General features: G+C 46.5%; 1 protein-coding gene across 1 annotated transcript in view; it reads left to right on the plus strand.

Annotated features, from left to right (window-relative positions):
• PAPPA2 (pappalysin 2) overlaps window positions 1–14,621 on the plus strand; it is a 114,719-nt gene that overhangs the window by 28,076 nt on the left and 72,022 nt on the right. Inside the window, exons 3-4 of the mRNA XM_083621524.1 lie at window positions 9,285–9,430; window positions 13,935–14,228. Coding sequence (XP_083477650.1) covers window positions 9,285–9,430; window positions 13,935–14,228 — 440 coding nt within the window. The remainder of the gene's footprint in view (window positions 1–9,284; window positions 9,431–13,934; window positions 14,229–14,621) is intronic.

Consider the following 14,621-nt stretch of genomic DNA (forward strand, 5'->3'; position numbering starts at 1 on the left):
ATGTTTGCACGTTATCTGGGCGTGCTTTTTTCTGTGCTGAGCTGCTTTCCATGCAGGAGATTTATAGTGTGTGAAGAGGCTGTCAGTACGCTGCCCTTTGTGCTGAAAAGAACATTTGCAATGTGGTGGCTATCGACTAGGGTCAGCCAAATACTTCTGCGTCCTGTTCAGACACAGGTCAGGTGGTTCCTCTTGAGACGTGTCTCAGACTTTATTAGTCTGTCTTCCGACATGTCTCTTTGAATCAGTGTCATTTTGCTTCCAGTTGGTGTCCCTTGCCCTTCTCTTTCCTTTCCATCATTCTTAGCTTTGCTTTTCTCCTCTCTGTTTTTCCAGGGGGGCGGGAAGTGTGTGTGGCTGGAGTTCAGGGCTGCGCCTCACAGCCTCCCTCCTTGGCCAGCACTTCTGGCTCCAACCTGCGGTCCTTCTTACCTTCCCTTCTAGAGCAGATGGGTCTCTCCCAAAAACACCTGAGATTTTCCTCTTGGGGGTGGTAACAACGGAGGTCCCCCCAAAACCCAAAAGAGTTTATTACTATACGCCACCACCACAGCTAGAACCTTATTGGCACAAAGGTGGAGAACAAATATAGTCCCCACTAAGGAAGAATGACAGTGCAAATTGTTCAGATGTGCTGAACTGGCTGGTCTTGCGAACAGGATAAGAGAAAATGAAGATAAAGAATATAAGGAGGAATAGAAAATGTTTAGTGAATATTTTAAGAACCGGTATAGACAGATACATAGCTTTGCAGGTCTCCAGTGAATCCAGCAGAGTTGAAATAGATAATTTAATAGATAACAAGTTGGATGATTAAAAAGATGTGGCTTACGTGGAGTAGTAGAAAAGCAAAGGAACCAGGAAAAGTGTGGAAGCGACGTCATATGGTATATGTATATATGCTGTATTTGGTACGAAGTTGTAAGTGGGACAGTGGAAGGGGAGGGGGAGGGGGGTTAAATATACTCTCTGCTCCTGTTTTTGAAAAATGCAAATATAAATAAATAAATAAAAATAGAGAGGATGGGCCTCTCTGCTGCTCATGCTGCAACGTGATAGGGCTCAGTGGGGTGGTCCTGAGACCAGACCCTCTGCTCTCAAAAGGAATCTCAAACTTGCAGGAGCTCTGGGAGACCCTCTTTTGCCACGAGAAGAGGTGCGCTTCCTATGTATTAAACCGGGTACTGACCATGATTTGGATTACTGGCAAAATGCCACCGTTTTCCCACCATGCGGATGGTGAGTACGAAAGGGTGCTCAGAAACGACAAAGTAGGAACAAAGCTCCAGAATGTGGCCAATAAGGATTGTGACAGGGTGCCTGTTGCCTTTTCCCCCTCCTGCCCGCTCTTCACTCTTCTTCCTGTGCCTTTGTCTGCACTCCTTCCTTTCTTGCACCTGCTTTCCTGCCCTGATTTGGTTACAAAATCTCTCTTGACATTGATTATGACACCACCATGATCTGTGAACTGCTGACAGCCAGATGGATCTCTTGCACCCAAGCCCAGTCTCTGACTCATGCCCATGTGTGCACTGCCATATACTGGCCCGGATCCTGACAGTTGGAGACTCCTATGTTTGAGGAGTCTGGGAAAGCAACGGAAAGGGGACAGCCTAGAAGCTGTTATCAATTCGGTTTTATAGGAGGGTGGGTAGAAATTAAGTCAGACTTAATAACAACGTTGTCCAGAGATCTAAGCACATGATGAATGTCTATCCCATCTGTTGCTCGTAAAGTGATCGTAAGTCCTGGCACGCAGAAGGGCAAGTAAGAGGAGAGTGTGGCAAGATGTGCACCGAGTTGTGAGGAGCAGCAAGGGGCAGAGAACAAAAGGCTTTGCAAATCACACAACCAGAGGTGGGATGTCCCTTCAGATGGCTTGCTTGTAGAAGACATGGGTGCCCTAGGTGCTGGACCTAGGGGGAAACTGCATGTTACATGGTCAGATCCATGATCAGCTTTCCCAAAGTTTTCTCTATTTCCAAAATGTAGCCTCATATGTATTTGTGCTCAGTCTCCCCCCACCCCACCCCATTGTTGTCCTGATCCAGCTGGCCCTTCCAAAGGCACTGGTAGCACCAGAGAAGCACCAGAGTGGTGAAGACCTTGTTGCTGGCTCTCTTTCATGGCGGTCCATAGCGAAGGGGAAATGAGGGTGAATGTTTGTGAGGGGAGGTGGGAGTCCTGTGCCCCCTACTGCAGATGAACCACTAAAGGGTTAGAAGAGCTTTGACTGAATCAGAAGTCCTGCTGCTCCTTCACTTTAGGACAGCAGTTTTCAGACACTTGCCCCAGGAAGTTCCTCAGAAGCTGGTTGGGGATTCTCAGTGAGCAGATAAGTAAAGGCAGACATGCTTTTCGGGGGGAAAACTATTTCCCATTATTACTGAGCTTCTTATGCAATGCACAACCTAGGAGAGTTACAGGCAAAACAGGAAGGCACCATCCCTGTGCAAGAACCGGGTGCGTAAGTAAGCACAGTTGTTGTAGTAGACTCAACAATCCCTACCTCTCTGCTAAAGCCTTGCTTACTAGGTCACACGGCAGCAGCTTGGTGCTCTCGTGAGATCTCACCAGAAGCAGTGCCTACCTCTGCTTCTCTAGCAGTGGCAATGGAGATGGGCGACCACCCTGCAGGATTCTGCCACCCAAGGCAGCTGCCTCAGTCCACCTCATGAGTGGGCTGGGCCTGGTTAAAGGCCCTGGATCCTCTGCAGCACTCAGGGTCCTTGGGTGGACTTGCAAGGGATTCCTCAGTAGATAACATTGATGTCGGAAGACAGAAAGTTTGAAACCCTTGTTTAAAGGGATGACCGCTCCGGCAGGGGAGTGAAGTAGTGACCCTTAACTCTGAATTGGGTGCGCTGAGTTGGTAGTCTCTTTGGGACACTTCAAGTGTTCTACTCACATGTAAAAGCAGCACACACCTGTGATCTTCCAGGGTGTCTCCAACCTGTGGTGTGTGACTGGTGCTGGTGGGCATAATGTTTTCTCCATTCTTTTACACCTGAGTAGAATGCCTTTGTGTAATCTTAATTCTGCCTTGAGGCAATGGTGAGATGCAAGGGAGCACAGAACTCTTGGACCTTTAAGATTCCTTCCTCCTAGTGGAGGGAGGATTTCTCTCTCTCTCTTTTTGACCGGGGGAGCTTGTCGTGCAGGCATGCAAGAAGGTGCACCTGCTGAGACTTCCTCTTCAATACAGTTGTTGAAAGTAAAGAAGCCCTGAGATTCTCTGTATCGGACCACCTTACCCTCCTCCTTCTGCTTAAAGCCAACAACCAGAATAAGAGCTGGAACGCAGGGAGAGACTCAATGTGTGTACAACATACCAGGCATAGCAAAGGAAAGGATTTATCTCAAGGTGCCCACTGCTGCCAGTCATGGACTTTAGAGCAAAACATCTGTCTCTGGTGTGTATGTGTGCCTGTTCATGCAAACGTGTGTTTGTGCACTTCGTTACAAAGTTATATTGTAGTGCAGAAGTGAAATTTGAAAGAGAACCCAAGAAGGCACAATATGCTAATTGGCTCCAGCTGTTCACTCCCTTATTCCCTTGCACAGATGTTTCCACGGCTAGGAGGCTCTTCCCAGCTTTGCACGGTGCATCTGGAAATTGCTGTCTTCCATCTGGGGATGCGCCCCAGGCTGGCAACAAGTAGAAGAATTATTGTCAATTTTGCTTTTTTTGTTCTAAGCTCAATTAAAAACAATTGTTGTGTCTTTATCCTCTTCTCCGGGTTACCAAGTTGCTAAATTAGTGTTTCAAATTAGTGAAAATCTTGCCACTTTCTACCGTCTTGCATGTGTGAATAATTGTCAGATAAACACAGCACCGCTGGAAGGAGCTTCCTATTCTGTAATCCTCTTTTTAAGCAACTAATAAAGGTATGGGAGCCCTGCCTGCCTCTTGCATCTGGCTGCCTTGTTAATTTCCCCCAGATGGAGCAAGAGGAAGAAGAGGCAGAAATCGGGGAGGGGCCTCACTGTCTACATCTGTGAGAATGGACTGGCAGCACATCTGAAGAATGTGTTTTCAGCGCCCTTTCAGTATTATGTATGACTTCAGCCATAGAGAAGAATCTGGGTCAGAAAGAACCTCACCACCCAGGTCAGCATCTGGGCGCTTGCTATCCACCATGTAGCTTCTGGGAACGTCTGAGAGAACAGCTTTTAGCTGTCCCTGGAGGACATGAACTAGATGAATGATGAACTGGGAAACCAGGTTTCATCAAAGGTATTTTCCTTTATAGCCCCGCTTGCATAAAGGGATGCAGGGTTCAAACCTGGTCTCCCTTTTTCCATACGTAAGGGAAAAAGCAAGTAAAGCTCTTCCACCAGCCTCACAAACCTGTCTGTGTAGAGCCTGCATGGACTGTCCGTGTTTTAACACCATGTGAAATGACACCATAATCTTAATGCCATGCTCGTGACTGTGTTGTATAACATTGAAACCTATTTTTAATTTTTTTAAAATGATGAACTGGATGGCATTTTGATGGTGAGTGCCAGAAGAAGCAGGCTGATCTTCTGAAGCTGCTGACCCCTTTGTCCAAAGACTTAAGTGACCAGCATGACTGATCTCTCTGGGATGCAAAATCCTCACAACCTGATTCAGACTCCTGTCCGTCTCGTCCTGCTCATGTCGCTCATGTTTTGCTGCAGTTTTGTTTTTGAAGAAGATGAGCAGCAGCAACAACAAAACACACTCTGAATCTAGTTTAACTAGATCATATATAGAATTGTAGAATTGTAGGGACCCCAGGGTCATCGAGTGCAACCCCGAGCAACGCAGGAATCTTTTGCCCGACATGCAGCTTGAACCCACAACACTGGGATTAAATGTCTCATGCTCTACCAACTTAGCTATCCCACGTTGTGCTGAAGCAGACTCATTGCTCGCCTCCACAGCACAGCCCTGAAAGAGAGTCACCCTGTTGCATAGCCAGATTGGCTGCCTATGGGGTGGGCAACCTGAAATTGTGTCCCATAGTTACAGAGATCTTGCATTTTGTGCTAAAAAATGGTAGGTAATAATTTTACCAGCCCTACTGTGAGAAGCAAGTTTAGCTCATCTTCACCCATCTCATACGGTTTCTAGGAGGGAAAAGGAGGAGAAGCTGGTGTTGGAGCTCCAGTTAGTCCTCAGGTGTTGTGGCTGTCTTTGGAAACATGTTGACCAGTTTCTCTGGCAGCAGCTATCTTGAGATCAGTAGCTCTTGAAAGAGTTGGTAGTTGTAACTGCCAAGGACCAGAAAGATGGATTTGGGGGAAGGGGTGCTCAGTGGCAGCTTTCTCCCTTTTTACTCCTGCAGAAAGACTGCAATGTGTCTTGAAGGACACAGGATTGGTGCAGGCTGTGATCCTATGTGTGGTTAAGCTCCACTTAACATGCCCAGGACTGGATTGTAACTAAGGGTGGAATTCAATGTCATTTGTTCTCTTAGCACAAGCTTGCCCAACTTAATGATCTCTCCTCACCCCACACACTGTTCTGGGATTTCCCCCCACCCTCCAGAGTGGATTTGGGGGAGGCACAGGGACACACGGGGGGAGGAGAGGGGAGGGAAACCCTGTTATGCTAGTGGGAGTCCTTGTGGTGGCTTCTTCCAGCAGAATGGGGTGGCTGAATCCAGCTCTCTCCCACAAGTCATTTGTCTCTAACCTTTTCCTCTCAAACTGATTCACCTACTTCATGCTTGCTGTGAGACTCTGCTGCCCCAACTTCAATACTGTGTTGTTGCTGTGTTCATCAGAATGAGCAACAGGCTCTCTCTGTAGGTTTAAAGTTGACATTGAGACATACGCTTCCCCTGCTTCTGAGTTTAGTTTCAGACAATCGTGGGGAGGTGCAAAGATGATAATCCCCCCCCATTGATGTCTCAAGCACAGTGAAATGGATGCATGTGAGAGAAGTGTAAAACCCTTTGCTTTTAGGAAAGCGTGTCATGAAACAGAGGCAGTGTTGTGCAGCGGTTAGAGTGTTGGACCAAGACCTGGAAGAGCAGGGTCCAAATCTCCACTCGCACATGAAGCTCACTGGGTGACCTTGGGCCAATCAGTGCCTCTCAGCCTACCCTAGGGGATTAAATGAACAGGGGAAGAACCACCTTGAACACAACCTTGAGCTCTTTGGAGAAAAAGGTTGGGATACAAATGCAATAAATAAATAATAAAACAAATAAATGCGGGCTGCAACAAGTGCTCTCAAAGCAAACCGATTTTGATTGTCACTGGATGTCAACGCAAGGGCTGTTGCACCAGTGTAAGGATGAGAATAAGTGGTTGTGAAATAACCCATTTACCGTATTTTTCGCCCTATAGGACGCACCGTCCCATAAGGCGCACCTAGTTTTTTGGGGGGGAAATAAAGGGGAAAAATTTATTCCCCCCCAGGCGCGGGGCTGGGGCGGAGGAAGCCTGAGCTTCCCCCGACCCCAGCCCCCAGAACAGGCAACTCTCCGCAAGCCGTGGGAGCCCGGCGCTGGGCTCCCGTGCCTTGCGGAGAGCTGTGTGAAGCTGAGCTTCGGCATGCAGGCAACTCTCCGCAAGGCGCGGGAGCCCAGCGCAGGGCTCCCGCGCCTTGCGGACAGCTGCGTGAAGCCTGGAGAGCGAGAGGGGTCGGTGCGCACCGACCCCTCTCGCTCTCCAGGCTTCAGCGAAAGCCTGCATTCGCCCCATAGGACGCACACACATTTCCCCTTCATTTTTGGAGGGGAAAAAGTGCGTCCTATGGGGCAAAAAATACGGTATATTTTTGATAGCTATTGTTATTTTGTCAATATTCTGTTGTGCTCTGGTGTTACTTATCAGACACCTTAAAAGACTTGGCGCCCTAAAATGCAGGATACAGCTAATTGTTTTAAATAAATAAGAATGAACATGACTCTCTCAGCTCAGCCTGCAATGTAAACATAAGAGGAGCCTGCTGGGTCAGTGGTCAGTATCCTGTTCTCACGGTGGTCAACCCAATGCGAAGATAGGAGCAATGCATATTATTGCAGGGATGTTGTAAGCCACCCTCTCATCTTTATCCCAGCCCCTGTTGGGCACCTGATCCACCTGGACAGCAGATGCAAGTCCTTTCAACCTGCAATATTGGGACAGTGAGATGGATTGGCCTTGCTCTTTACAAATGTTTTGCCCTAAATAAGAAACTAAATAAGAAAGAGCAGGAACTATCGTCTTTGCTTTCTACTCTTTGGGCGTGGGGTAGACACACTGGTTTTAAATCCCATCTGTGTTTAAGAAAATGGATTTCTCCATTGATTTTTATGGGCTGCTCTCACCTCTGTCCTCGGAGATATTTAAAAATAGTGTGAGCCAGGACACGACCTATCCAGGGAATAGGATGCTTGTCTCTACCCTCTTCTTCCAGGCTCATTTTCCAGCCACACCATTTTCTTGCCTCTCCATCCCAACAGGTTTTTGTTTCCTCACAATGGTCAGTAAGCATTTTATGATACTCAGTCCTTATTTGTCTAATTTTGTGGGTCTCCCCCTTTTAGGATTTCCCCTGAAGATATTTTTGTACTTCTGCAAACCTTCGAGTTTCCTTGAGCCTGCCAAAACCTCTCTTGTGAGTGGGTGCTGTCATTTGTCTATTTAAGCACAGACACTCTTCCTAGAAGATCAGAAATAGAATACAGAGTCGTTTCCAGCTTCCCATTAATGTGCAGACAATGTGTCACAGAATCCTCGGGTTAGGAGCCATTGTGGGGATGGGGTGGGTGGGGGAGAAGTCTATGCAGAAGGCCTAAGGGATATGAATGAATAACTGTGGAATAGAGTAACATTGGCACTGACACTTGTTTATGACGGATGAAAGCACCAGTGGAGACACCAGCAAAAGAAGAAGCCCAAGGGAGTCGGTCATTCCAAATTTGATTTGGTCTCTGTTCCATGTTGTTTGGTCTTTCACTGGGCCGCTCATCACTGGATGTCTGCAGCTCCTCTCACACTGTAATTGAAGGTCTGTTTTCCCCCTTCCTCACATCTAGCTGCTTTTTTTCCTTTTTCTTTTTGGATCAGATCAAATCTGCTTGGCCCAACTTCATGGAAAAAGCCAACAACCCTGGGGTGATTGATAATGAAGTCAAAGCGAATGGGGAGGCGGGAAACATTTTACTAGTGTCAAGGGACCTCCAGGCGGCAGTGAGAAAAATGTCTCCCCTGGAGAGTGGCAGGAATATCCCTTCAAACATGACTGACCTCAGTCCATGGAATTTGGATGGCTTGCAAGCCTTTGGAGTGGTTTTTTTGGAGTGGTTTTTCCTAGATGCACACAGGTTGGGAACCAAGATTTATTTTAAGACTTGAGGCTACTGAGCGGCGTTTCTGAGTTCCCCTGAGGAAATTACATTTTGCTTGTCTGTTTAGAATTGTGCCATAATAGGAACTTTATTCCTTGTTCTCTTATTTAGGGATTATTTATGTGTGTGTGTGTGTGCTTATCACTTGGAGGCATCCAGCAGTGGTTTGCATGTGAGAATGTGGCCACCACAGATCTCACCACACAGATGGAAGTTTGGCATCAACTAAAAATCCAGTTCTTCTCAGTGGAGTCAGTTAATCCAGGGTATAGTGATCTAGAATAGGGAAATCCAAGTTGATTCAGGGGTTGTATGAAATAATGCTGGGTTAGACCTCGCCTCCTATTTTTGTGAAAGTCTTTGCTCCCTGTGAAAGAGGTATGTTTTCTCTCTGCTTCTTTCACAGGAAGCAGAAAAACTTTGTTCAAAATTTGTTGGTTTGCAGCAAGAGTAGTGCTTACCTTTATTTAAGTGAACAAGGTGGCTGTGGGGGTCTTCTCTGCAGGTCATTTTTCTTTTAAAGCCCACTTGTAGCTGTGGAAGGCGTCTGGCCCAGCAGCGCTTCCTGAAATGACCATGTCACCACCGCAAAACTTCACATGGTCATTCCAGGAAGTATTGGAAGCCTGTGTGCAAAGAGCTATCTGCCAGGGTGAGCACAGGTTTTCTTGAATGGTTTCTTAAAACGTTTTCTCTCTGCCACTCTTTCCAAATATACAGTCTGCCTGAAAGTGCGTCATCATGCTGGTGTGAAGCTGTCCCTAGGAGAGACACTGATGAAGATACTGGGGTGTACTCATGTGCTTCCCAAGACCCACTTCAAAGGAGAAGAGGTTTTAGGGATTCAGCATCAGGCCACATGGCCTACCACTGAGATGGGCACCCAGGGAAAGGCCTGCATGAATGCGAAGTGTAGTTACTACAACAATTAATTTGTACTGTTTTGTGTTACCTCTCTCCTTCTCTCTGCAGGGCATATATGAGTGTGAAGGAACTGAAGGAGATGCTTCAGCTGAACAGCACTCACTTCCTGAATGTCTACTTTGCTAGCTCTGTGCGAGAGGAGCTGGCAGGTGCTGCCACCTGGCCCTGGGACAAGGATGCCCTCAGCCACCTTGGTAAGCCTCGCTCTTGGGTGCACCTGGATTGGGGGTTGCCCTCTGCCACTGACCTTTGCAAAGAAGGTTCCATGCAGACTTGCAGGCAGAATCTGTGCTATCCTGTCCTATTAGGAATGGCGCTGAGGGCCTGCACCTTCTCCCTTGCTGCCTTGCGCTTGGTAGGGATGAGGTGGAGAACTTCGGGTGGGTGGATGGCGACAGGGTGAGCCAGGCAGTGGGGCTGGTGTCCATGGCTGGTGGTTCCAAATGTGGGATCCCCCAAAGCACAGTTTCCCCTACTTGACCTTCCCCCTGGGGGCAGCCCCTCTTTGTTAGAAGATGTTTTGCAGCTTTCTCGGTGGGTTCCAATTGCTTCTCCACCTGGTCATCCTCCGGAGCTGACTGTGAACCTTTGCTGCTCCTTGTGGTGCCCTTAACCTGCTGCCTTAACTTGCTTCTTGCCACCAGCCCCCCCCTCATTTCTTTGCGTGTTACCACTGACAGGGTTGCAATTGTAAACATGCTTACCTAGAAGAAAATCCAACGGAAATGTATTGGATTTATTTCTCCAGTAATGTGCGTGTTGTATATAATTCTTGGCACAGGATTTGCATTTTTTTAAAAAATGCACGTAATACGTTTGGTTCCACTCAGAGTTCTTTGCCTTTGATTCAAAAGCAGATTTGTGATGTGGGAATTTTTGCAGCAGAGATCTAGTTCTGAGACTTCAAGAGTTCCTCATTCCCTTTTAGGAAGCATTTTCCAATGCACGTGGCTTGGGTTTCTCAGGAATCTTGTAGATCTTTTCAAGATACCTGCTTACAAAGTTGAACACCGGACAGCTACACAAAAATGTTCACCGTTTTCTTTAGCTGCCTGAATGTTGAGCAAGCTTCCCATTCTTGATTCTCACTCTTTTTCTCCAGCACACCACACTTCACCTCAGTGACAACTTTCCAAGGTTCAAAGCCCCCTGGAGACCCTTTATCTCCTTTTCTTCCTACTTAGGGCAGTAATGTCCAGCTGATGGTCTGTGGGCTAAATACAGCCCTCAAAACCATTTTTCTGGCTCCTGCATGCCCTCATAATATTTATAGCAAATACAGTAACAAATCTGACTAAACAGTCACCGATTTTTCTTTCCTCTTGTTTTAAATTCAAAAATTAAATATTGCAAAAATACTCTTTTTAGTATCGCAGTGGAGTAAAGAGAAATGGAACCCATTTTTTCCCCACTTTAATTGGGGGCAGACGGGAGAAGCCATTTTTCTGGTGTTGATCACAAGCATAGCCATTTTGGTCATTTCCAGAACTTTTAATTAGCCGTTCCTTAAGTAGGTGTGGCTGTTTTCCATTGCTGAGCCAAAACATCATTGGCAGCTGTTAAAAGATCTAAAAAAAAACCCTAGCCCTTCTGTACATCAGTAAATATCATCTGAATAATAACAAAACACTCAGTGTCTCAAGCCTCAAATTAACACTAACAATTTTGAGAAATAACACATTAAAATCTGAGACAATTTTTTTTTTGTCTCTCATGGGCTTTGATAGAGCTTTATGCTGTTAATTTGAATACTCCTTCCTATAATCTGTGTCATCCAATCCAATGGCCGTCAACACAACTTGAGGCAGTAAATGCCGTATATTACTTATTAAGCAATATATTTCTTTTAACTGAATCTGAGAGAGAGAGAGAGAGAGGGAGAGAGAGGGAGAAAGTCCCCCATATTTACCACTTACTGCTAGACGCCACACACTTTACTACAGAGCCTTGTCATCTGAAGAGAAATCAGTTTTGTTTGGCACAATATACTTTAGACTCCCAGGCTGGAGAAAAGCGTGAATCCTGAAAACGCAGAGGTTGATCGTCCTATAGCACATTCTACTGACCCAGATACTTGAGGGCCATAACACCAGGTCTTGTTGCAGCCATCAGAACTGACCTTTCAGCTTAGCTGGTTAGATCCAAAAGTTCAGGGGTGTTGACTTGTGTGGCAAAGTGCTTGCTTAAGTACATGTAGCCTGCTGGGTTTTTTTATGAAGGCCTAAGCTCCTATGTGGTAAATTCTCTGTTCCTGAAGAGAAGCCAAAGCATTGGCCTTTGACAAGCTAGGATTATTAGCTTGCTGAGGTTTTGATCTCTAAGCAAAGGCCATCATGAACTCAGTCCACACCTCTTAACTTCCATGGTTGATGGGTGGCCCTGGCCTTTGTGCAGTCACTTGCTGACCCCTTAGAAGTTCTTGTTTTTTAAATCAAAGCTGATTCATAACAAGTCCACAAGTAAAGTAAATGAGCTGGCCAGCATGGTATCTGGAAGGGGGAGGTGTGACTGCTATAGATGATATCCTAGGGCAGCAGAAGCTTTAAAAACTATTCCACCCCCACTTTCCCAGAGACCTTGGGCAGCCAATTTGGCCCTTGCAATATGCAGAAATGTTCACACAGGAGAGGGATCACAGAGAACGGGCAACCTTTCCCCCATTAAATGGATTTTTTTGTGTTCACCCAGTTTGAAAACAAGCTCGCAGTCTTGGAGAAAGGGGGGCTTGAGCACAAGGTTGCCAAGACACTTCTCAGCAGTAGCTGGCTCTCTCCCGCTCATATTTTCTCCAGTGGAAAGGGTTTCAAGTTTCTCCTTGAAGGTGGGAAGAGTAGGTTTTGAGGCCCCTCGTGCCCTCAGCAATCAGACTCACTTTGCTGTTTGCTGTTAGCGGTTGACACAGCGGGATTATGGCTGGGCTCTAACATCCCATTAACTTAGCTATTAGCAAGGTTTTCTTTCTTCACTCACTCACATTCCTCTCCTTTGCTTTCAGCAAGGGAGCCTCCTGTCTCAGACTGGGGTTTGGCTGGGAAATCAGCCTCAGTTTTCTTTTCCTGGTTTAATTTTTGCTCGTTAGCTAAGGAGCTCCCCGTTCAGTGAATGGAGCTCTCCTGCTTGCCGTCTTGCCATGCAAAAATGACAATCTTGTCCAGGCAGAGAAAGGTGGCCTGGCCACTTGATCTGTCAAAAAGTGTTTCTTTAAGCAGGGTCAAATACTGTCAGATAAGGTTGATTTGCCAAGGGGAGAACTGTGTTATCCTTTTTGTAACAAAGAAAACCCTAACAGCTAAGGCATTTATTGTGACCAAAACTTTGGGGAGGAGAGCCCACTTCACCAGAAATATTTATGGCAAAATATGAACACATTGGTTTTTCAGAATTCTAAATAGTGTGACTTAGTCATTATGAAAAAAAGCAACCCAAGTTCACTTTTTATAACAAAAAAGAATTATTATTTATAGGCAACAGTGTTTCAATATGCATGTATGATATTTAAAAGATGGAACAGTTCCTGGTCTGTAACCCATGGCCTAAGATATTACAAACAAAGATGGAATAATGAAAAGAAGGGGGCATCTGCATCAGCCCCCCCCCATATTTGACAGTGTTTGATAACGGTCAAATAGTTGGTGTTCACTTTGAGAATGTTTGGCTGCTTAATTGACAAGTATTCTTACAGGGACGCAGGTGGCGCTGTGGGTTAAACCAGAAGGTCAGCTGTTCGAATCCCCGCGACGGGGTGAGCTCCTGTTGTTCGGTCCCAGCTCCTGCCAACCTAGCAGTTCGAAAGCACAAAGTGCAAGTAGATAAATAGGTACCGCTCCAGCGGGAAGGTAAACGGCGTTTCTGTGTGCTGCTCTGGTTCGCCAGAAGTGGCTTAGTCATGCTGGCCACATGACCCGGAAGCTGTCTGCGGACAAATGCCGGCTCCCTTGGCCAATAAAGCGAGATGAGCGCCACAGCCCCAGAGTTGGTCACGACTGGACCTAATGGTCAGGGGTCCCTTTACCTTTACTATTCTTACAGGACAGAATAATCATGAATAAAAGAGGGAAGAACGCCTGTGGAAATGTCTGTAACACACACATTAGTGGCAGTTAATTTTCAGGGTGTCTTTGCTGTAGCCACTTCCTTTTGGGAGGAGAAGCAGACTTCTGCCCCCCCTCCCTAAAATAAGTTCTGCTGTCACTCACACTTTTTGGGTGTGTACGCCTTGAAAGGCAGCAGTAGAATCACCTTTCTGTCCAGCCTGCTGCTTGAAACATGTCTACTCGTGAAAGAATGCATCTTGTTGCTGAAGCTCATCCTCAGGAGCAAAACAGCGGACTGGGAACGACTTCGACCTGAATCCCTTCTTGCTTATGAGTTGGCATGCAGATTGGTATACTTACTCATAAGTAGTTCTGCTGGCAGGAAGGACTCTAGTCCGCTGCATGGATACTCTGTTTAAGGTAGCTGAGTGGGCTTCCTCTCCCATCTGTTGATCTGTCATAGGGTGCTCACCTAGGGTTGGAGCTAAAGATGGTTAGCTCTACAGAGGCCATTCCCAGCAGCAGCAGCAGCCGCAGCAGCAGAGCCAGTCTTCTCATGATGAGGAACACTATTTGGAACTTCTCACTGGAAAAGCTGGCATTTACTTTAGCTCAGGATTCCACTCCTCTCTCTGAGTGACATTGAATGCATTTGCTGTTTCAGGCGGTGTGGTCCTCAATCCGGCCTATTATGGTATGCCGGGTCATACAAATACCATGATCCATGAAGTGGGACACATCCTGGGACTCTACCATGTCTTTAAGGGAGTAAATGAAAGGGAATCCTGTGATGACCTGTGCAGGGAGACGACACCATCCATGGAGACTGGAGATCTTTGTGCCGATACTGCACCTACTCCCAAAAGCAAACGCTGTCGCGATCCAGATCCAACCAATGACACCTGTGGCCAGACCCACTTCTCTGGAACTCCCTTCAACAATTATATGAGCTACACAGGTAAGGAAGGGGAGGGGGAGAACTTTTGCTTCATGGGGTTCAGAGAGGGGCTTCAGATGAATGGCATGTCAGCCTCTGAATCCAGTGAGATGCTGAGAACCTCTACGTTCATTTTCAGAATAGTAAGTTGGAAGGTCTCATGATTTCACAGAGAAGCATTAGGTGAAGAAAAGAGGGCTGTGTTTTTGAAAATCTCAGTAATCAAAAGGCAAATCGTTCAAGAATCACATGCATTTTGTTTCCAGATCTCCCAGGTAAGTGTGTAAAGTATTACAGCCCAAGGCATCTACACTTTTGAGGTCACAATTCTATGTAGAAGCAAGCTCCACAGAGTGGGTGTTATTTCTCAGCAAATGTGCATTCCTCTTTGGCAAGCTCTTTAAAGGAACCAAA

The sequence above is a fragment of the Podarcis filfolensis genome (genome assembly GCF_964270895.1).
Source record: "Podarcis filfolensis genome assembly, chromosome: 6".
Lineage (NCBI taxonomy): Eukaryota > Metazoa > Chordata > Lepidosauria > Squamata > Lacertidae > Podarcis > Podarcis filfolensis.